We start from the raw sequence: 24,148 nt of genomic DNA, 5'->3' as shown, positions 1-24,148 counted from the left end.
CCCCCCCCCCCGGTTGTTACGTTTGTTTGTTCTATGGGAGGCTACTACCGGCAAAAGGAGACCAGGTAACTGGGAGGGGCATTGTGGAGGGATTCTCCACACACCTCTTCCCGAAAGTCCGGTAGGGGTAAGGGAGGACTTAGTGGAAGGGAAAGGGCAGCGTGGGCAGGGGGAGGGGGAGGGGAGAAGAGGAAAGGAGCCGAGGCGATGCTTTGTGCCCCCTCCCCCTTCTGCAGTGCCCGAAATAAAAATGGCGCCACGTGCCAAAATGAGGGCACGCTCAGGAGCGCGCGGGCCATTGCGAAGTCGAGGCCCCGCCTCTCTCCTGACTTTCTGGGTTCTAGAGAGCTCCGAGGCGCGCACCAGCCAGGCTCGAGCTCGCGGACAGGCAAGTAGGCAGGCGCGCGCTCGCGCGCTCCTTCTTTTATCCGTGCCTGGGCACACCCCCTCTCACCTCGCCCCGCCCCTCCTCGGGCACACACTATTCCCCCCCCACTTGTACACTTACACACACTTACTCCCACTTCCACACGCACGCACCGTGAGCGCGCGCCCCGCCTCTTCCCCGGACTCTCCTCCTGCACCCCGGCCAGCCGCCCCGGGACCCTTCCTCGTCCTCCTCGACCTCCTCCCCGCGCGGTCCCGGCGCTTTGCCCCCCTCCTTAATTCCCCCGGCCCATGGTTATCTCGCGCTCCGCCGCCGCCGCCTCCGCAGCAGCTGAGCCCCAACCATGAGCTCGCCCGGTAACCGCGGGCGCCGCCTCCACCGCGCTCCCTCCGGGATCGGGATGGGGCGGTTGTTGCTGGTGGTGTTGCTCGCCGGGGCGGCCCCGGGGGGCTCCCGGGCCTTCTACCTGCCCGGCTTGGCTCCGGTCAGCTTCTGCGAGGCGGGCAAAGAGACGTCCAATTGCAAGGTGAGCCCGACGGCGGGAGCCGAGACGGGGGACAGGGCAGGGGTGGGGACCACCCGGAACCCGACGGCCGTGCGCGGGAGGAGACAGGACGGGACGGGACAGGACCTAACGGCACTGGACGGTACTCTGCGGGATGGTAGGATGGGATTAAGCGGGAAAGGACTGGATCGGACGGCAATGCAGGGGATGGGATGGGACGGGGCGGGACTGGACGGCATTGAAGCCGTGAGCCAGAGATGGATGGGACCGCAATTCGTGGAATGGGTGGGGCAAAATGGACAGGAGAGGACCTGCCGGGACCGGACCGGACAGGATAGGGGCTCAGCCCCGCCTGGCAGTCCTCGCCTGGGAAGACTGCCCCCTTTCAACCTGTTCAGGGAAATACCGGAAGGTACGCTTGGCCTCGCTGATCTAGTCCCCCGAGTCTGTTCCGTGCTCACCCCTTTATCCTCCTTTTCTGGCCAGAGCCCTCTCCCTTGGCAAACACGCCGTGCAGCCCATCCCTGCCCCTCCTCCCTCCCTCCATCCGTCCATCCGTCCCTCCCTCCCGGAATTGCCTGTGCAAACAGTGGCATTTCCCCGTGAGCCCCAGCTGGGAAATCTGTCTATAAACTCAGTTTTCCTTGCTCTCCCCTCCTCCAGCAACTCCACAAACGCCCTCTGCCCTCCCAATGCTCCTGCAGCCTGGCTCCCTGGACCACTCCAGCCTCTTCTAGCTGACAGAGCCCATCTCTCTCTTCATCTGTCACTTTGCAAACAAAAAACAATGATTAAAACCCAGAGCTGACTGTATGCACTTCTAGAAGCATCATCCATTATTTATTGAGCGAACATCCTGTGAGGCCCATATAGCATAAAGGGATGGCTGAAACGAGCCATTTTTCTCTTCTGTTTCGTTATTCCTAACACCAAAGAAACCTTTCTATTTGGGAAAACAGCCTCTTTAACCTATGAATGAAATTGGGTATGAAAGTGGAATTGCTGATGAAGTTCACATTTGGAGGTAGTCTTCAGAATTGTGGGTAGACTCCTAAACTACATCCCCTGGTCGCCTCTCTCTCCCCCTCCCCCTTCCCCTTTTTAGGCTTCAACCTGTAACCTTGGGAATCCACTCCTGCGCGGAGACAGTCAGGTTAGTGCAGGCTTGGGTTGTGATTGAGGCTTTTGATATTCTCATGCCTCCGAAGTAGGAAAGCTGTGGCACAATTAAATTCTAAGTGCCTCTAGGAGGCTGTGGTGCCTTAAGGTGGTACAGGTGGCCGAAGTCTAAAATTATAGTCAAGAGGGCTTGGCTTCCAATGTCATTTCTGCTACAAGGATGACCTTGGACGAGTCCTTTACCTTTGGGCCTCAGTCAACAGGCATTTATTGAGTATGTGCTATGTGTCAGGCACAGTGCTGCACTGGGAATAGAAAGGCAATATTAAACAGGGATTTACATTAGATGAGGGGAAGCAGGGGGAGGGGGGCGGCTGTTTCAGTATGTATTGCCTTCAGATCCCTAGTACATACACATAAACATATATACACATAATATGCATATATATGCATGTATGTTTGCAGTGGGACATATATACATGTGTATATACATATGCACACTGGAGATACAAAGATAATACTGAAACACCTGCCCCCCCAATATATGTGTGTGTATGCATATAGGAAGTACTTCATCTGGGTTCATCCTCCTGACATGCTGGCAATGGCTGATTGGATACCTAGAGGTATACTTCCCACTACTCGTTCGAATCAGGAGTAAGGCTGTGGGTGGCTATCCTTTTAACATTAGCTCACAGGTCCCTACTGGTAGGCTTCCCCTTAAAATTCAGCCAGTAGACTCAATTCTTTAGCATTTAGTCAAGTGAGAGAGGAGGGGAAGGGAGGGGCAGCTAGGTGGTAAAGTGGATAGAGGGCCTGGAATCAGGAATACTTCAGTTCAAATCGAACCTCAGGCATTTACTAGCTGTGTGACCCAGGGCAAGTCACTTGACCTTGTTTGCCTCAGTTTCCTCCTCTGTAAAATGAACTGGAGAAGGAAATGGCAAACCACTCCAATATCCCTTTCAAAAAAACACTAAATGGAGAGTTGCATGTGACTTAACAAATAGCACAGTAAGAGCAATAGTTATATTCTCCTACAACATAGAGTGAGGGGAAGTCAATATTTATTAAGCACTTTTAGTATGTGCTGGGCACTGTGTTAAGCTCTGGGAGTACAAATATAAGCAACAAGACAATCCCTGCCCCGAAGGAGCTTATATTCTAATGGGGGAAGACCACACAGTGAAAGGGAGCAGAAAAGCAGTTGGGGGGAGGAGTGACAGATTGAGAAGTTGGGAAAGTTCAGAGTCCAGAGAGGAGTAAAGAAGTAAGCATTGTGAGGACTGAGTTCTGGAAGGAGCTGACCAATTGGAATGAGGGGGCCACTGGGACAGGAAGGAAGCATGTCCCCAAGGCCGTTGGGGTGTGGTGGAGGAGGTCGCCAAAGCACATTTGGAGCTCACAGAGTAGTGAAGGAAATTAAAGGGCAGTGGTAACAGGACACATGGGTAGGGAACTCATATGGCAGAGGCAGCTGCAGAGCCTCAATGTTTCTTTTTTCTCCAGAGAGTCCTTACAGATTTTGTGACATGGCACGGGTGATGCAGGTCACTCTACTATGTAGCTGGAATGTGGCATCTTATCTCAGTGGGTCATTCCTCTGCTGGGCAGGCCTTTGGCTGCTAAGCTGGCTCCTCACTAGGCTCACACGCTGCCCCTAGGCACCAGCACCAGTGCCCTTTCTGCTGATCCCCTGGGGCTTGCTTGCTAATGAGCAGCAGCGGTGTTGCAGCTGGAGTGCTGGGGTGCTAGTATGCTTTTTAAGCCATGGTTATTACCGTTAGCCTAGATTTAGCAGAAGACTTTCTTCTTTGACCCCCTTAAGGCATCCAGGCTGGAGGCAGAAGGTATCTAGCTTCTCCTGTTCCACAGTTTTTTTCTGGCTCAGAGCTAGGTCCTTCATTCAGGGACTCTCCCCTTGACTCAATTTGATCAATCCTGCTGTAGCCACTTGCATTTCCCAGGCTGCTTTTGGGATCTTGAGTAGACTGTGGCTAGGGACAAAGGTAACTCTGAAGTCTGTACCTTAGAGGCAAGTTCATTGTGTTGCTGGCCTCTTCCCCTGTGATGGAGCTATTCTGGCTTCTAGGCCCCTTGTTAGGTGTGGAATATTTATTTTGCTTCTGAAGCCCTTCCCCTTTACTGAAGACTTTTGTCTTTCTCATACTTAAACTGGGCTGAAATCCAAATGAGGCACAACTTTTCATATGCAAAGAAACTTTTTTGGGGAGGAAGCAGTTCATGGGACTAAGTCCAAAGATGGAGAGGTGATCAGGCTTTCCTGCTCATTACCCAACATTTAGCAGCGAATGCTTTTTAAACGTAGCAGACGCTATCTCCACACTATTAAAAGTTGAAAGCAGAACCCAGAGCTCTACTAGTGTGTCTTCTATCTCCTTACCTTTGTGTAAGCTGTCCTCATGCCAGGAATGCACTCAGTCCTCACCTCTGACTTCCAGTCTTTCCAGTGGGGTTTCTTGAAGCATTTGAATTCTTGTTGGCTGGATGACAGATGAAAAGTATGTGCTGGGAGGGCAAAAGCTGCCACGGTCCCTCTCTGATCCTCCCAGATGCTGGGCACACTCCTCTAGGCCTGGAGAGTTTCTATTTCTTGGTCAGAAGTCAAAATAAAAGGGGCAGCTAGGTGGCGCAGTGGATAGAGCACCAGCCCTGAAGTCAGGAGGACCTGAGTTCAAATTCGGTCTTAGACCAAACACTTGACACTTACTAGATGTGTGACCCTGGGCAAGTCACTTAACCCCGATTGCCTAAAAAGCAAAAAAATAAAAAATAAAAAAAGAAGTCAAAATAAAGCTGTGACTTATGGGGAAAAGACCACCAGGGTCAGGGGATCATGTAGCAGGTGATGTTTGAGCTCAGCTTGGAAGGAAGCTAGAGCTTCTAAGTTGGAGTGAGGAGGGAATACGTTCTAGGCATGGGGACAGTTGGTTCAGAAGTGGACAGATGGAGGAAGGAATGTCTTATGTGAAGGACAGCAAGTAGGTTCAGCTTATTTGGACCCTAGATGGCATAAAAGGAAGCAATGTCTAGTAAGTCTGAAGCAATAGGTTGGAACTGGATGGTGAAGAGCTTTGAATGACAAACAAGAATTTGAGTTTGAGACTTTAAGCCAGGGGTGGGGAAGCTGGGGCCTCAAGGCCACACATGGTCTTCTAGGTCCTTGGGTGTAGCCTTTTGACCAAGTCCCAGTCTTACAGAACAAATCCTTTCATTAAGGGGATTTGTTCTGTGAAGTTTGGGTTCAGTCAAAGGGCTGCACTTGAGGACCTAGAGGGCCACATGTGGAGTCAAGGCCGTAGCTTCCCCACCTCTGCTCTGTGTGAATGGCCCACTTTGTGTCTTATAAGGTGATGAGGCACCTTTTATTCACCTGTTTCCTGGACCCCCTGGAGAGCTTGCCAAGTAGGCCAGAGAGAAGATGAGAGGTTGTCTGAAGCCGGAATCCAGGTTGGGGCCTTAGGATTCCTGCTGGTCCTCAGTTGTGAGTTCTTGATCCTTTCTGAAAATGTATAACAGTACCCTAGGCCAGGATGTTGTTGTTGTTCAGTCATTGGCTTGGGTCCAACTTGTTCATGGGGTTGGGGTTTTCTTGGCAGAGGTACTAGAGTGGTTTGCCATTTCCTTCTCTAGCTCATTTTACAGATGAGAGGACTGAGGCAGTGTAGGTTAAGTGACTTGCCCAGTGAGTGTCTGAGGTGAGATTTGAGCTCTGGTCTTCCTGACTTCAGGTCTGCTGCTCTATCCACTTTGCCACTAACAGCACCAGGCCAGGATGTTAGCTGATCCCAAAGCTGGAGAGAAGTTGTAGCAAACCCAGGGAGCTCGGTGGGGCAGCTTTGCCAGCTGTGCATGGACATCACAAGAAGAGAAAAGACGTTGGGGACCTGCAGCTCTGGTGCTGTGAATTGCCTTGGCCACGTGTTCCCTGTGTGTACGAGTGTGTCGCTGCCAGCATTCGTTCTTCCTGCTGGGCTTTTATAGCAGAATGTATCCTGGATTTACAGAGAGGTTGTCTCGTTACTGCTGTTAATATTGTGCCATTTTAATAAATGCCTTTGCTTCAGCTGAGTCTTATGATAAGCTGAGCTTATTGAAGGTGAACCGTCACTGGGGGCTCATGAGCTACAGTTTTAGGAGTACAGACCCACAGAGGACTTGGGAGCGTGAGTTTCAAAGTACTCCAGAAGGGACACTCCCACAAAGCTTCATCAGACTGAATAGTAGCCAGTGTTTCCCTCTTTTCAGTCCAGCATATTTTTATACAAAGCTCTGCTCATGGGAATGTCCCATCGAGTCTGACACGTGCCCCTGTGACTTTCAGTAGAAGAGTAAAGTGATAGCAACAAGTAGGCTGTAAAGTGTAACTCAGGAGGGAATTCTAAAGAGGGGTGGGGTGTCCCTCAGGGAAAGGCCTGTGACAAGAAGAGGAAGGGGGCTGGTCCCAGGGTGAGGCAGCTTCAAAAGGAAGGGAGCAAGGTGCCCAGTGTATTGGGGGGACCCTCTCGAGTGACTCTGTGGGAGGCCATGGATGAACTGCTCAGCCTGGGCAGGCTGAGGGGAGTGGCATCTGCACCGTTGAAGGGGACACGCACCTGGAGGAGAGCAGGGCTCCATTTGAGTGCTCAGGCATTTCCCCACCTCCATAGGTGTTTTCTTCTTTGTCGCTACAGAATATACAGTTTCTTTTTTCAATTATAAGCTGGCTAGGGGCCATCTTCTCCATTTTGTTACCTCCGTAATACCTGTTACAAGGCTAAGTACCAAAGTAGGATAGTGCAGTAACTAGCAGGAGGCCTGTGCAGAAGGGCTGCCTGTGCCCACTGACTGCCAACTCTCAGTTTACCTTTTTGAACCTACTGTAGCTTCTTCTCTATAAAATGAGAGATTTTGCTTGAATGGTCACTAAGATTCCTTTCAGCTTTGCCATGCAATGGTTCTATGTTGATGGATGAAGTGGAGAGGCAACTTGGGGGTGCAGTAGGTAGAGTGTTGGACTAGGTATCAGGGAGACATGGGTTCAAATCCAGCCTCAGACACTTCCGGATTGTGTTAGCCTGGGCAAGTCACTTCACCACTAGCTGCCTCAGTTTCCTCATTTGTAAAATGGGGATGATAATAATAGCACCTCCCCAGAGTTGTGAGGATCAAATAAGACAATAATCGTATATCCCTGAGCACAGTGCCTGGCACATGGTAAGCACTATATAAATGTTAGCTATTATGTATTATCATTATTAAATCCTGGTTCAGATACTTACTGGCTGTGTGACCCTGGGCAAGTCACTTAACCTTTCTGAGACTCAGCTTCTTCAGCTATGAAATGAGGGGATCAGAGTGGATGGTGTCCGAGACCCCTTCTAGCTCTACATCTATGATCTTGCACTATTTTGTGGTTCATCTTAGAATACTCACATACACCCAGTTGTCTGGCCCTCCCATGGTGGTCTTTGTCTTTGTCTTTGCTTTTTCTCTCCCTCTCCCCCCCCAGCCATATGTTAGATTGTAACCGCCCTCTTGTTTTGTGCTCTAAGTAGGTCTCTTCTACTACTCTGGTTAACATACCTCATAGACGGCGTATTTTCAGTTCTCTTTACGGAGAGATTGTGGGGTGAGGAGGGGAAAGATGGGAGGCAGCCATTTCAGTGGTAACTAGGGGGATGTAGTCTGCTGGTTCTGCTGTTTGTAAATAAGAGTTTGGCTGATTGTAATTCACAAAGAAGTCCCTTATTGCTCATCTTTCCTTAAACGATGTTTATTGGTTGTAGTGTGCCATTTCTACTCCTGTATTTTTATTTAAAGACCTTCCAATGGAATTAAGGAGAAAATTCCTCTGTAGTTAGCAAAGGTTTGTCTTGTTCTTCATTAGCACAGACGTGTGTGGGCTTTATTTTAAGAAAAATCATGTGCGAATATTCAGATGTGGAAAGCTAGTAACTTAAGGGGTGATTTATCTGGGTCAGAAGAAGACCCCTTGCTTTACAAAAGAATTTATCACTGAGTTCTTTTGCAAGTAGAATGCTCTCTGGTTCACTTTGTTTTTGAGTCATGGTGCCCCTGTACGTGCATTACCGTGCCTCTTAACTTAGTGAGCCCTCCTTGTTCCTTTTGTGTGGGGCTATAGGTGGCTTTATATTAAAATGATAGACATTAGAGTGTACTAGGCAAAGACAACATTTCTGTTGTTTTACAGAATGAGCTGATTTCTCTCTGTTCCCTACCTTGCTAGTGCTGTTTGGTAGGCTAAGAGCCTCCCCTAGTGCCTCATGGAGGTGTGGAGGTGATCAGACTTCCTCAGCTTTTCCAAGGTGGAATGTGAGATGTGGCCATACGGGCCTCTGGTCCAGTTGGAGTGCCCAGGGCTGGACCCCTGTATGGCTGGCAGCTGAGAAGGAGGATGGCCGAGGACAGGAGCTCATGGCTACCAGGGCTGCAGGTGGAGGGGGTTCAGGGGCACAGCTAATCTCCGAGGCAATCTAGGAAAACTTTAGAGAGCTTGCATTCTGTGGCCAAGGAAGGAATTCAGGCCTTTGCCCAGAATCTGTTTGTTTTTACTTTAGCCATAGAAGCTTAAGACTTCCAGTCATATAATCCAGCCCTTATCTGAATAGGAATATTGCTGCTGCTGTTGCAACTCCTACTGGCATTTCTGTAGCACTTTAAGATTTGCAGAGTGCTTTACATCACATGTTATTTATTCCACTCTCACAACAGCATTGTGAGGTTGATGCCATTGTTATTCCCATTTTACAGATGGGGAAACTGAGGCTCAGCAAGACTAAAAGAGACTTGTCCAGGGTCACCTAACTAATAAATGTCTGAGTGGGGATTAGAACCTGGGTCTCCCTGACCTTTAAGTCCAGAACTCTCTCTACTAGGCCAGAGGTATCAGATCTATGACCCACAGGACACATGTAGGCACCACATTTACCAAGTATGGCTCAGATGAGACGTAAATGTAACTGGGAAATATTTAACAAAATAAATAAATATAGTAAAACATGGATAACATTACATTTTGAAACCAAATCAGTATGCAGCCTATGGGGATCCTTATATACAGTGTTTTTGTGTTTTGGGGGAGGCAGTAGAGGTTAAGTGACTTGCCTAGGGTCACACAGCTAGTGTCCAGTGTCTGAGGTTGGATTTAAACTCGAGGCCTCCTGACTCCAGGGCTGGTACTCTATCCGCTACACCATCTAGCTGTCCCCCTCATGTACAGTTTAGTGGCCCCCCGCCCATGTCTGTTTGTGATGGACTCCATTGTACTAGACCATGCTGTCACAGAAAACCATGCCCTCTACAACATCCCAATGGGGTCTTCAGTTAACCTTTGCTTGAAGACCTCCGGTAACTGGAAACCTGCTGCCTCCCAAGGCAGCCCATTCCACTTTGGGGCAGTATGAGTTTCTGGGAAGTTTTCCTCCTAGCAGACTGAATTTCTATCTATTGGTCTTGGTTTTGTCCTTACAAGCCAACAAATACCTCTTCCCAATGTATGGTTGCCCTGCTACTACTTGAAGACAGCTCTTCTATTCTCCCTTTTTTCTTCCCTTAAGCCTTAATATCCCCATCTGTAAAATGAGGCTAAGAGATTAGGACTTGGCTAACATCTCATGTAAATTGCAGAGTTGAGTTTTTGACTCCTGGATCTTCCTGGTACACCAGAATTATAATTCTCGGTCACAATCCTGAGAAGCTTGGCTATCTGGCTTCTTAGCCCATAGTAGATTAGAAGCTGCATAGGGAGTGAAGAGTTCAGTGGGGAGGGAGGGTGGGGGGGAGGTTTGAGTCAATCACCATGACAGCAGCAGGAAATTAATGACCAGCAGCAAGAGACACTTGACAAGTGGCCATAGCTTACAGAAGGTATAGCTCTCAGGTGCTATTTAATGTAAGAATAAATAAACCCCATAGACCATTACTATCTTATGAAACACACACATACCTCACTCAGAGGTAATCAGGGTTCAAAATGCTAATTCTGAGTCAAAAGGAAAATTCAATTATTTTGTTCTAAAATAAATGTCAAGTGGAGATGAAAGTGGAAAGATTGGTGTCCGGGAAAGGCAGTGTGGTATGGTGGCTAGCCAACTGATGTCAGAGGGAGGAGGGCAGAAGTGTCACCCTGTGACACTTCCTCAATGGGTGACTGATTCTCAGCTAGTCACTTAACCTCCGAGGGTTCTAAGCAACTCTCTCTCTAAGATTTGGACTTTGCATAGGAATCTGACAACCTCCTTTGGTAGGGGAAGCTTCCTCATCTGGGAAGACCCTTTACCAGTGAAATCCCGGGTCCATTCCCTAGCCCTGTTGGCCCAAATGACTAAAAAAATGACAGTGGTATGTTGATACTTAAAGCCATACACTGCAGTTATCTGGGAAAATTCCCAGATAACTGGGAAATTTACTTATCTCGAATACTTCATTCCCCACAATGTTGGATAAATGAGGCTTCTCAGTACAGAGCTGTAAATTTATGATGGCAATTGCCCTGAAGTTAATTCAGTATATTCTTCTACTTTCCATTATCAATAAACATTTTTTCATTTTTCAGTCTTTAATAGAGCTCTTTGTGAACAGACTGGATTCGGTGGAATCAGTTTTGCCTTATGAATATGATGCGTAAGTATGGCGTGATTGATCTGTGTGGTATTGCTCAGCATGTGCAGATGTGCCTTGTCTCTTATCGGGGCATCTAAATGACACTGCTCCTTCATCCCAATGCAGTGGCAGCCTTGGAACAAAGGAAGTCATGAGGGTGATCTCAAGAGGCTGCTTACACTGAGACAAATGCTGGGCCAGGATTTCTAGTGGCTCTAAATTTGTCTTTTCTCAGGAAGGCTAATTATAAATTGATTTATAAACATTTGGCTATTTTTTGAACAACTTTGGAAAATGTTGGGTTTGTTTCCAAAATCTCATTATTTTCCTTAAACCTTTTTGAAAAGATCACCTAAATTTATGGTATATAAAAAAATGCTTAGTCTCTTGGTCATCAGCATCGAGATTAGATGTGATCGGTAATTTGGGAGTAATAGTAAATGACACGTCTTAGAGAAAAGAATGATTTAGGGCAGAAGTGTTATTATAACGCTCAGAGTGGGCGGATAAAAAATGTGACTGGATAATGTTAATATGGGGATCCTGCAGTGGCCCGGATTCTGTTTGAGTTTGATACCACTGATTTTGAGTCCTTCCGGTATTACTTTGTTCAGTTGTTTCAGTCATGTCCGACTCTTCATGACCCCACTTGGGGTTTTCCTGGCAAAAGTTCTGGAGTGGTTTGCCATTTCCTTCTCCAGCCTATTTTGCAGATGGGCAACTGAGGCAAACAGTTAAGTGACTTCCCCAGGGTCATATAGCTAGGAAGTGTCTGAGGCTGAACTCACAAAGGTAAGTCTTCCTGATGCCAGGATTGGCAGTCTGTCCACTGCAGCGCCACCTACTTTACTCTAATTATGTTAAAAAAAATTGTCATGCTATCTGAGTGATGGTTGGGTGGCCTAGTCACATGAGCTATTCAAAGTGCTATAGTTGCACTTATTGGCATGTTGTAATTTACATCTAATTTACATTTTTCTTAATTCTCTTTGTAGTCTTTTCAGTAAGCTGGTTGATGGGGGTTGGGAGGGAGACTTTTTGGTTCTTTTCCCTTATCGATTGGGATTGATATTTTTCATTCCTCAATGTCATCCATAGAAATTAGTAGACATTTCAAACTTTGTCATGTATTTTGAGTGCTGATTTCAAAGCTTATCTTGAAAAAGAGAGAATTCTGGGCCTTGTTGTTAAGGAGTCCCACCTCTGACACATCCTGGCAGTGTAACCCTTTGTCTCAGTTCTCCGGGCAACTCTCTGAGAAGAATCTCTTCCACCAATGAGGTCACATATCTGGACCAAAAAAAAAAGAAAAGGGAAAGTACTGGCAGGCTTTTAAATATTTGTTGCTTTATTAACTGGGAATAGGACAATCATGCTGGCACTCCAGTGTCTTTAGATGATATCGTAATTGTTCTAAAACTGGGTTGGACTTGTCAAACTCAGACATTATCAGTGATAAAGACCTAAAGTATATTAATGAGATCTTTGAAATTGGCAAAGCTTATTATTCCTGCAGTTTTTCCAAATGAGTGCTGTTATCCAAACTCTTTTAAAAGTCAATCTCAAAAAGAAAAGTCAGTCTCATTATTGGGGGATGGGAGGAAGGGTCTTCCATACTGTATGGCAGTTCATGTCACATAGTACTGTAAGTGCTTCGTTGTTTCCATGTAAGATCATGTTTTCTGAGATTGGAGAAACAGTTAATGAAGAGTCTTTAGGGCAATTGTGTGAATTTTAGGGTAGAAATTTAAAGTAATGAGGCTTTCTGCTAGCAATGGAGCTATTAAGCCTATTGACGAGAGTCTAGCTGAATTTAAAGTGTATGTGTCTTAAAGGTAGATTTCTTTCTTGATTTTATATCTTAGTGGAACTCCTGTTTTTCAGCTTTGACTTTTGTCAAGATTTGGAAGAAAAAAGGCCTTCTGAAAATCTCGGCCAAGTGCTGTTTGGAGAGAGAATAGCATCATCGCCATACAAGGTTATCTACCCTATCCTTTGAATCTTATTTGAAAGATGAAGCCTCTCAAAGCCGCCTCCTCCTCCTGCCCGACAGTGCAGAGTCTCCATTCACTTTCAAAGGAGCTAGAATCCGATGTCGTCAATGTCATTTAAAGAAAACCATTGAATTATTGGCTGTCAGGTTCTCCCCAGTACTGTTAGTGATGCAGCGATGCTGTTTTCTTTCTGAACTTTTAATCTTGCCTTGGGTAGATTCTGCCTAGTACCTATCTTGGGCAGTATAATACGAGAGAGCCTCATTTGGCCTCAGCCTTCTTGCAAATGAGATGGGGAGGGTGGGGGTGGTACTGAATGGGTGTTTCGCTGGTCACTTAGGAATACTGCAGGCTGCAGGGAGGGCCTATACTATATGACCTTGAAGGGCCCTGCCAGTGCTAAGATCCTCCAGTTTTAAAGCTGTACACAAGGAGACTGTCCAACAGTAACATTATCCCTATGGCCAAGTGGGCTGTCCTCTCAGTGGACCCAAGTCTGACAGCACTGCCCAGCCAAGCCACGGAAAAAACTAGCCGGGGGTAGCTGGACTGCAAGCATGTCATACAGAGAATATATCTCGCATTGCAGTCAGTGCAGTTTCAGAATGCGGCTGCTTCCACCTAATGTGCTTAATTAGTTCCACAAGAATGCTGTTTATGCCTGTGCAGTAAACAATGTGGCACCAATAACCAAAGTGATGCTTGGCTCTCTTGCTGCCCTGGGCTTCAAGTGCCCTCTCAGAGTGCTGCTGCTTATTCATTTTGCACCTGGGTAGCCGAGCAGGCCAGCATTGGCAGGGTTGTAGTGTACTCCAGGAGGTGAAGTGGACGGAGGAAAAGAGAATGAAAGGCCCTCGTGTAGTGCCCCTTCCTTTGGCTGTGTTCAGTGTTCAGCTGCTTGTTGGTACACTGGATTGGCTACATGCCCCTGTGGTGCCACCCTTATTATCTGTAACGTTATACAATCCAAGGTCAGCATTTTAAATGGCCCCAAGTGAGTTTTTTTAATCCTACATAGCTAAAGAACGTGAATTATTTGGTTTACTATATAGACCATGATAGAGACTTAATGCATTTGATAAATATGGAGGGGATGTGTATCCGTTTAGATTCTGCATTAAAATGGAAAAGAGAAATACTGGAAAATGCCTCCCCCGTCCAACATTCCCATAACATAGTGTTTGTTTTTTGATATTCAGTTTATAAAATGTAGGAGGACGATCTGATAAATCAATTAAATATTTTCCTTTTTTTTTTTTGGTGGAAGTTTTCTTTTAACCATGAAGAAACATGTATGAAAGCATGTGTAAAATCTTACGATCCCAGAAACGAAAGTGAAAAGAAGAAGCTGGCCTTTTTGAAGAAAGGAATGCAGTTGAACTATCAGCACCACTGGTGGGTTGGCACCTATAGGAAGGTGGCGGTGTTGTCTGACTTCTTGGGCCTAAGGTCCCTTTTGCAAATGGCCTAACTTACGAGAGTGCTGGTTGATTTTCATGAAAAAAAATGAAAAATTCCTTCAATTCAGAGACACGCTTCAAAATGCTTGTTAACGTGTTTTATTCCTTTCTTTTTTTGCCCTCAGGATCATTGATAATATGCCAGTAACATGGTGCTATGATGTGGAGGACGGACAAAAGTACTGTAATCCAGGATTTCCAATGGGATGCTTTGTTACCCCGAGTGGTAGAGCAAAAGATGCTTGTAACATTAATGTAAGTGTGGCGGGCAAGCTTCCTACGCCAACGGAGAGGATGTGGCCTCTCTTGCCCACTCAGCGTTGTTCTTGATAACAACTGACTCTCCTTTTTTGAGCATTATATCTTTTAAACAAACTACTTAATAATTCCTTTTAAATAAGACTGAGATAGGAACTGTGAGTGATGAGTAGGCCAAGAACTGTGAGTAATAACTGAATTAAAGGTGGGAAACTGGTTATCATCCCTTCCTCTTCAGGCAAGGTTATATAATACTTTGTTCTGAAGATATTTCTTTGAGCTTTAACAACAAAATGTTATTAAGAGCACTATAGCAGGAGTCAGGAGACCAAGATTCTCATCCATTCACTAAATTACTGTGTGCCCTCAGGCGAACCACTCTGATGGATCTCTTTTAAAAAATTGTTATTCCGGTCCAAGGGCAGCAGATGTCTTAGGCTTGATATTCATTCATTCACCAAAAACTTAGTAGGCAGCTAGGTGGCATAGGGAGACAGAGGGCTGTGCTTGGAGTCTGGGAGACCAGAGTTTGAATCTCAACTCACACACATTTATTACCCGTATGACCCTGGACAAGTCTTTTAAGCGCTTTCAGCCTCAGTTTTCTCATCTGTAAAATGGGGATGATGATAACACCACATAGTGTCATCAATGTTAACATGTGAGACTCAAACGAAAGACTAAATATGACCTGTTTAGCAAACCTTTGTAACTACTGTATGAAAGGCATTATTTAAATGAGTGTAGTAAGTATGTTAAGCCAGGGATAGGGGCTGGAATTAGGATTTCATCTGAAGAAGAAACTCCCTCTACCAGTGCAGGGTGATACCTTCTGTGCAACTCAGATGGCTGCCTAGAACACTTGTCCAGGGTTGTTATTGCTAGGATATGTCAGTAGTAGGACTTGAACTCAGTTCTTACTGGTTTCTGACTGGTGCTGTTCATGACACCAGGGCCTCAATTAGGAGGCTGGATGGTGCAGTGAATAGGATGCTGGGCCTGGAGTCAGGAAAACCTAAATTCAAATCCAGCCTCAGACATGTATTAGCTGTGTGACCCTGGGCAAGTCACTTAACTCTTTTGCCTCAGTTTCCCCATCTGTAAAATGGAGATAATAACAGCACTTATCTTGCAGGATTGTTGTGTGGATCAAATGAAACAATATTTGTAAAGTACTTAGCACAATGCCTAGCACATAGTAGGTGCTATATAAATGCTTTTCCCCTGCCTGCCTTCCTCCCTCTCATGTAAAGCTAGCTTAAACAAAGTTAGCAAATACCGATTGCAGAGAACATAGTGGAGATACAACAGTGAGGGGCTAGATTAGGGTGTGTTAGAACTGGGTTCCTTAACCTGACGTCTGTGAAGCCTTTTGATTGCTCTGGTATTGCAGTCTGATTGGCTTCCTCTGGAATCCTTGGGATTTTATTTTCTGCCTTTAAAACCATGGTTCTGAGCATGGGTCCGGAGGCTTCCCTTTTGAGAGTCATGATGCTAAGAAGGTTCCAAATTCCTGTGCTAGAGGAATTAAGGATGTAACCAAGTCCACAGCTAGAACTTTCTGTGGAACAAAAGGAGAGAGTCTCTCTTTCTCTGGGACGAGCTGCTGGTTTGGTTTGTTCTCCTGATTCAGTGCCAGGCTGGGTTGGGGGAGACCCGAGTTTGAATTCAGGCTCTGAAACTTCGTTGTATGACAAGTCACGTCACCTCTCAGAACTTCCGGAATCTTTGCCCTCTTGGGGACAGTGAGACCTGTATCACCTTCAAGCCCTATAGAAATGAGAGTTTATTTGAGTGACTTGTCTACCCTGCTTTGCTCTCTGCACTGATTCCTATCAGATGCAAAACCTTATTGATTCTCCCTTTCTTGTTATTGTTCTTTCTTGGCAGACTGTGAAGGCAGACACGAAAGGCTTCAGAGGGCAGCTTGGTGACTTAGGTCACAGGGCTTTTTTTTCTTTTTTTCTTGAATAAAAATATTACATTCTGTTGAAAATGTACTGAACCTCGGATCTTAATAAGGTTAAAGCTGGAAGTGATTTTAGAGATAATCTAATTTATCTGCATGGATTCTTCTCCCCCCTTCTCTTTTTTATTTTTATCAGACTCCATATCACTAAAATCAAGCAGGCAATTCAGATAATTTACTGATAGGGAACCCGAGAAGGGCTTAGGACCATAGCCAGGAAGCTGGAAACTATCATGTCTACCCCACTTCCTTGGAACCATTGGAAGCTTAGTAAGAGCAGTTGAAACATAAATGCCGTTCTTGCATAGGCTGTTCCCAAGCCTGGAATGCCCTCCCTCCTCACTTTGCCACCTCGACTTCTGGGCTGCCTTTGAGGCTTAGCTCAGGTGCACCCTCCTACAGGCAACCTTTCTTCATTCCCCTAGTGGTACATGTCTCTCTTCTCTTCAAATTAACTTGTTTTTGCTTACCTGTTTCAATGTTATATCCCCTAGTACAGCTCTTCTGAAAGTATGGACCACTGACCCTTTCAGGGGGTCTGTGAGATCAGAGCTAGTTTCATCATAAGAGTAAGATGTTTTTGTTTCTTACATGATCGTTACAAGTACATATAACCCATCTAAAGAAAAGCTGTTGAGGGTGGGGGAGAGTCCTCAGTAATTTTTAAGAGTGTAAAGAGGTCCTGAGACTAAAAAGGTTGAGTAAGGCTGCCCTAGGCAGACAGGTGGTGCTTTAGTGGATAGCGTGCTGGGCCTGGAGTCAGGAAGACTCCTCCTCTTCAGTCAAATCTGGCCTCAGACATTTCCTAGCTGTGTGACCCTGGGCAAGTCACTTCACCCTATTTACCTCAATTTCCTCATCTGTAAAATGAGCTGGAGAAGGAGATGGAAAACCACGCTGGTATCTCTGCCAAGAAAACTCTACATGGGGTCAAGAAGAGTCGGGCACTACTGAAAATGACAAAACACCAAGGCCTGCCCCAGGACAGTGTAAACTTCCTGAAGGCAGGGACTACTTTTTGTTTTTTAGGACAGGGCCTTGCACAGAGTAAGCAAGTAATGTTTACTAGTTGATTTTCATTTTCAGATAAAAGGGTCAGTTTGGTGACTTTGAAAATTTCAGATTAATTCCTATTGCTCTTGGCAACCATATAAACCCCCTGGGGGAAATGATAAGAAGAAAAAATCAGATGTTTCAAAGCAAGAGAAAATGAGCAAATGGAGAAAATGAATGAATAAATAGATATTCCTTACAGGCCAGCCAATCCACAAGGCTTTATTAAACGCCTTCTGTGTGTGAGGCACAGTGAGGGATGGTGGAGACTACAAAAAGGAGACAAAATGAATCCCTGCCTCCTGAAGAGGAACAATTTAGACATAGATAAGCAGAAAAGTCCTAATTTGAGGAGGCGGGAGAGAGTGCTTAGAAATAAGAGGATCAGGAAAGACTTCCTATAAGAAATAGCATATAAGCTGAGCCTTAAAGGGAACTAGAGATTCTAAATAGCAGAGATGAGAGGGGCACTACAGGAACAGGAGGCAAAGGCATGGTAGTGAGAGATTGGGAGTGCCAAGATCAGGGAACAGCAGGGAAGCTAGTGTGGTTGGTGCTTAGACAGCATGAATAATGTGCAGTAAGACCAGAAAGGTAGCCTGGAACTTGGTTATGAGGGGCTTTAAATGCTAGGGCAGCTAGACTGTTTTTTTTTTCTTTAGTGCCACTGAAGGTCCTAGAGCTGGAGAAGACCAGGATTAGTCTTATGTTTGTAGAACATTGTCTTGGTGGCTGGGGAGACAGTAGACAGAGAGAGGGGAGGCTGGAATCTGGGAGTCCCATTTGGAGAGTATCACAAGACTCCAGGCAAGAGGGGATGAGTGGAGAAGAGATGTTTATGTGAGAGATTGTGGGAGATAGCAAGATTTGATGGCTGATGGGATATGTGGGAGTTGAGGATAAACACCCCTGTTGGAAACCTGAGTGACTGGAGGGATGGTGATGTCCTCAACAGAAATAAGGCTCTTTGGAGGAAGGGGCGAAGTTAGGGGGAAGGTCATGAGTTCTGCTTCAGACATTGAGCTTGGGATGTCTTTGGGACAGCCATGTGGAGATGCCCAACAAGACAGTTGGTGATGTGAGACAAGAGCTCAGGGAAGAGACTAGAGCAGGATATAGAAGTTGGAGAGTCATCCACATAGACATGCTAAATGAATCCATGGCAGCTAATAGGATGTGAGAGAAAAGCAGAGGGCCTAGGATAGAGCCTTGGGGGAGACCCACAGTTCTGGGCTAGAAAATGGCTGATGACCTAGCAAAGAAGAGCAGTGGTGAGATGGGGGGAGGAGAGCAGAGAGGTGGAGGGAAGAGAAGGTGCTCAATAGCATTGAATGCCATGGAGAAATCAGGAAGGATGAATAAGGAAGAAGTGATTGGATTTGGCAGTGAAGAAAGAGCTCGTCAACCACCCTGGAGAGAGCCATTTCAGTAGGAGTGGGGAGGCTCCAGGGGCTGAGAAGTGGGTAGGAGGTGAGGAAGTAGAGGCAATTAGTACAGGGAGCTTTTTCTAGGAGCTTGGCTGTCTGAAATGGGGCTTTCTGGTATTGCCAGAGGTCTGTGGAAGACTAAATCCAAGATGGACAAACTCTGTGGGGCCTGCTCAGGGAAGAATAGTACTTAATAGCTTTATTAAATGACTTCCTTATTTCGAAAGACCCCATGATTTCCATGGTGCAGGTATCTGCACCACCAGCCTTAGCCATTCTCTGTTAGCTGTGGCCAGCCTTCTGGTAATGAGGCTCCCCAGGCTTTGGCTGCTCCTTGGATGGGTGGGATGTGATGGGACAGGACACCATGCAGTCCTAGGAGCCTCTTTTGCTGGGGAGTTTGTGTTGTGTTGGCAGGTAGCCTTTAAGAGCCCAGGGTCACCTCCACGCTACATTGACACTTGAGAGTGGGACTCTGGTGGAGGAACTATAAATTGCTGACATGAAATGGCCATCATTAAAACCAGCCACGATTGGCAATTATCACCTCCTTCAAATGTCCATCATTCAGTCGTCCTCTCCCACAGGGGAAGGAGAGAGGGAGGAGATGAACGATATATCTGCTTAAATGAAAATGCATTTTCTTTTTGGTCCAAGGCTACTCGTTCCTGTGAGTTTGTTTTTAGTAGAGAATCCAGCACAACTTAGGCATAATGTTGGGATTTGCCCAGGGGCAAATGGGTGGTCGAATCAGAGAAGGCTTGTCATTGGGGAGAGAGCCAGCTTTGGTCATGGTCCCTCACACACTGTATGAGTACACATAGGGGAAAGTGTTTAATATAGTAATTTAGGCTAAATTAAATCTCTCTTTATACATCTGTCTTGTTTATGAGTCAATACCATTTCAAAGTTATAGCGATTTTCTTTCATGCACTTGTGGCTTTAATGTGTTTCTGTTGGTGCCCGCACATTATGTTGGCGCAGTAAGGAAGCCAGGGCAGCAGAACTGTGGGGTCCCCAAGCAATAGCTCTGAGGACTGTATCAGCCTGGCTCATTCAGAGCCTGTTAGAGATTACAGATGAAAGCAGGCAGGGGGAGGGCAGGTGTTCTAGGCTGGCCCAGCATAACCTTGTTTTAGAGTTGTCAGGTGACACATCTTTGTGGCTAAGTGATAGAGCGGCAGGGTTCTCTTGTTTCTTGATGCATTCCCCTGTGTTTGTGTTCTGTGTTGTATATTTTCATGGGAAAGCCTTGGGTGCTGAGTCTAGCTCACCAAAATCTTGGGTCCAGAGGCCATTGAAGGGCTTGAGTGATTATAACTCTGTCACTAGATCAGCACCTTGTGAGCTCTGTCCCCCCTACTCTGAACTCTCCTCCCCCCTTCTGTATTCTCTTAGGCATCTCTGCTTCTGAGGTCACAGGTCACTGACAGCTCAGCCTGGCCACTGTTTTTCAGAAATCAGTGGCTAGGAGATAGTTTCGTGAGCAAAGCTTGCATTGCTCCCCCCCTCCCCTCCACATTTCTAAATGGCACCACATTCCTTCATAACTACTCCTGTGCCTCTTAAAAATTCTGTCTCTAGGGTAAGAGAACGTATTTGTCTATAGCAAATATACAGTATTCCTCTGCAAACAGATTCTAATGAAAGCCAAAAAAGGGGGGAAGAAAGAAGGAAGCTGGGGGAGGCTGTTGAGTTTCTCTTGATTGCTGCGTAAATGAGGTTCCTCTGTGTAATTTATGACCTTGTGCTTGATTTTTAGCTGCTGACTGTGGCCCGACTTTACAAAGCCTGTGAGTTGGAGTGTGTGCTGGGGCAGGTAATAAAGGTTAGTCAGCAGGAAGAACAGGTGTGTGCTAAAGTCTCAGATTTATCGGACTCTCCTGTGAAGTCCTGACTCAAGGGAACATGATTTGAACTGTACTGCCAAGGTGATTGACTTAAAGTGATTATTTATGACTCAGAAAAGGGCTTTAGAAAGCAGTGGAGATGGTTCCTTTGTGTTGTTGTGGCCCAAAGGGTCAGTAAAATCTTACATTGCTAGGTATTGTCCAGAAGGGGACTCTAACCAGGGCAGGAGACAGTGTAGGATCAGGGCCTTCCCATTTCACGGCTAAGGAAACTGCAGCACACGAGGACTGGCCCCCAGGGCCAACACCCAGTGAGTATCTGAGGTTGTTCTGCTTCCTCAAAGTCCAGGGCTCTACTCACTATGCCAAGCTAGGCCTCTGCTTCATTTGTAGATAAGACCATGCTGTGGCTCACAATGGGAAATAGTGCCCCTCAAAAGCTGAAGAAGGTTCTAGAGAGAAAGCCCTAAAATCACCACGTCTCAGAATGTGAAGGGGCCTCAGAGGCCATGTAGTCTCACCTGTCCCTGACAAGAATAGAATCCCCTCTGTAACAGACCCACGAGGGGTCTACTTGAGACTGCTGCTTGGAGACACTGGGCCTCTGGGGCCAAGCAGAGTAAGGCCAATCCCCCTTCTACATATTTGTGTTCACTGAGTCTTCTCCTTTCCAGGCTAAATCCAGTTCCTTTAACCAGATTTCCTCTTATGCCCATTGTCATCCTTTCCACCATCTTGATTGCCCCTTTCTGGATGTACACCAGCATAGTCATGTCTTTCTTTAACTGTGGAAGCCAGAGCTGAGCCCCGTCCTCGCCGCGTAACCTGATACGGGCAGTAGAGCTGGGATTGCCTCCCTCCAAGATTCTGTGCCTTTCTCAACATAGCCTAGGATAGTATTGATTTTTTTTTTTTGGGGGGGGGGACGGGACACCCATTTTCAACTGTCTTAATCCCAGCTAAAACACTGATAATTTTATAGGAACTGTAGTCTCACCATACCTTTTCTTTCATTCATTCTTTTCCTTCCTTTCTTTCTTGGTAATCAGGGTTAAGTGACTTGCCCAGGGACACACAGCTAGTAAGTGCCAAGTGTCTGAGGCAGGATTTGAACTCAGGTCCTCCTGACTTCAAGGCTGGAGCTCTATCCACTGTGCCACCTAGCTGCGCTTTACCTTGTGTTTCTTAAAGGTGATTTATGGTGCAGTAGATACAATACCCAGTCTGGAATCAGGAAGACCTGAGTTCAAGACCAGTCTCAGACACTTACTAGCTGTGTGGCCCTGGGCGACTCATTGAACCTTTATTTGCCTCAGTTTCCTCATCTGTAAAATGGGGATAATAATAGCACCTCCCCCCCCCGGGTTGTTGTCAGGATCAAATGAGATAATTGTAAAGCGGTTAGCACAGTGCTTGATACATAGTAAACATTGTATAAATATTAGCTGTAATTATTATGTTTAATTCCTAATAAATATCATCTTCATCTTTTCTTTGGTCCATTTTTTCAACTTTGTCAAGATCTTTCTGGATCCTGGCTTTGTCATCCTTCCATGCACAGTGTCATGTGCAAATTTCAGATGCGTGTTTTCTCTGCTTTTATGCAAGTTTGTTAATGAGGGTGATAACTCTGTTAAACAGCATAGGAACAAGGACAGAGCTCTGGGGCACTCTGCTAGAGATCTCTTTTCAAGCAGACATTAACTTATTAATGGCTACTTGCTGGGTCTGGTCACTCAGCCAGTCCTGAAGCTTCTGTTATCTGGCACACTTTTCTCAGTGCCATCATGACTCCTCTCTTTCCCTCACCTCATGTATTCAGTCAGTTGCCTAACCATGCCATGTTTGTTGTTGTTCGTTTGTGTCAGTCGTGTCCAACTCTCCATGGCCCCATTTGGGGTTTTCTTGGCAAAGATCCTGGAGTGGTTTGCCATTTCCTTCTCCAGCTCATTCGACAGATGAGGAAACTAAGGCAAACAGGGTGAAGTGACTTGCCCAGGGTCGTACAGCTAGGCAGTGTCTGAGGCTAGATTTGAACTCAGGTCTTCCTGACTCCAAGCCTGGCACTCTATCCACCACAGCTGCCACCTAGCTGAACTTGCCATGTTTGCCCCCACAATATCTCTCATGTGCAGCCCCTTCTCACTCTTCTCATAGCCCACACCAGGGGTGGGGAACCTGCAGCCTCAAGGCCAACGTGGTCCCCTAGATCCTCAAGTGCGGTCCTCTGACTGAATCCAAACTTCATAGAACAGATCCCCTTAATAAAATGGTTTGTTCTGTAAAACTTGGACTCAGTCAGAAGGCTGCAACCGAGGACCTAGAGGGCCACATGTGGCCTAAAGGCCACAGGTTCCCCACCCCTGGCCCACACCTGAAGTCAGGCCCTTGTCCTTTCCTGCCCAGACTGTTGCAGTAACCTTCTATTTGGTCCTCACTCCATGTGGATCTGTCTTCCACACAGTTACTGAAATGATTTCCTTAAGCACATGTCTGACTCTGTCACTCCCTTACTTACTAAACCCTAGAGGCTGTGGATCACCACTTTTTTAGCTTTTAGGACTCTTTACATTCTAGTCCTAAGCAATTTTTATGAACCCCTCTCTTATTCCCCTTCCCCCACTCTGGCCTTCCTGCTGTTCCTAGCCATGGTGTTCCTTCTCTCATTGCCATGCCTTTGCAATGGCTGTGCCCTATGCCTGCAATGTACTTCCTCCTCACCTCTGGCCTGAGCCTCCTTTCTCTTCTGCTCAGGGATTTCATCATTTCCCATGGGCTCAGTTCTCATATTTGTGTATGTGATTCCCCCATCTATATGTCTATCCTAACTTGTCTCCTGAGCTTCAGTTCTGTCTTCTGAACATCTTGAACTAGATGTCCAGTAGGCTTCTCAAATCGCACACATCCAGAGCAGAAATCATTATCCTTTCCCCAAGCCCTCACTCCGTTCATATTTCCTTGTTCTTGTCAGAAGTGCCCCCATCCTCCCAGTCCCTCAGGCTCACAATCTAGGAGTCATCCTGGACTCCTCTCTCTCACCCTCCACATCCAAGCTGTTGCCAAGGCCTCAATTTCACCTGAATATCTCTCTTAATAAGCCCCCTTTTCTCCTTTGACACTGCCCCCACCGTGGTGCAGGCCCTCATCACCTCACACCTGGACTGCTACAATAGCTGCTGGTGGGTCTGCCTGCCTCAGGTCTCTCTCTGCTCTAGTCCATCCTCCAGTCAGCCATTAAAGTGATTTTCTTAAAAGGCAGGTCTGATCCCCCCCTTCCCCCCCCCCCCGGCCAAGTAAACTCCACTGACTACCTATTGCTTCCAGGAGGAAATACAGAACATTCTGTTTGGCATGCAAAGCCCTTCACAACCTGGCCCTTTCTTACCCTTTCCTTTACCCCCCCCCAATAATCCAGTGGTATTAGCTTTCTTGCTGCTCCCCATGTGAGATACTCCATCTCCTGACTCAGTCATTTCAGTAGCTGTTGTCCATGGCAGGAA

The 24,148-nt window shown here is 46.4% G+C and overlaps 1 protein-coding gene across 2 annotated transcripts in view; it reads left to right on the top strand.

Moving 5' to 3' along the window:
• Positions 1 to 367: 367 nt before the first annotated feature.
• Positions 368 to 24,148, top strand: part of LOC110197722 (transmembrane 9 superfamily member 2-like) — a 76,233-nt gene continuing 52,452 nt past the window's right edge. Inside the window, exons 1-5 of one of the 2 annotated variants that reach the window (XM_020971765.2) lie at positions 368 to 914; positions 10,591 to 10,658; positions 12,522 to 12,615; positions 13,899 to 14,026; positions 14,217 to 14,346. In XM_020971765.2, coding sequence (XP_020827424.1) covers positions 732 to 914; positions 10,591 to 10,658; positions 12,522 to 12,615; positions 13,899 to 14,026; positions 14,217 to 14,346 — 603 coding nt within the window. In that variant the 5' untranslated portion in view covers positions 368 to 731. The remainder of the gene's footprint in view (positions 915 to 10,590; positions 10,659 to 12,521; positions 12,616 to 13,898; positions 14,027 to 14,216; positions 14,347 to 24,148) is intronic. The other variant, XM_020971764.2, reaches the window with a different exon arrangement.

This window comes from Phascolarctos cinereus, unplaced genomic scaffold (genome assembly GCF_003287225.1).
Source record: "Phascolarctos cinereus isolate Bilbo 61053 unplaced genomic scaffold, phaCin_HiC Scaffold_8;HRSCAF=390, whole genome shotgun sequence".
Lineage (NCBI taxonomy): Eukaryota > Metazoa > Chordata > Mammalia > Diprotodontia > Phascolarctidae > Phascolarctos > Phascolarctos cinereus.
Note: the sequence above shows the minus strand (reverse complement) of the source record. Positions and strands in the feature narration are given on the sequence as shown.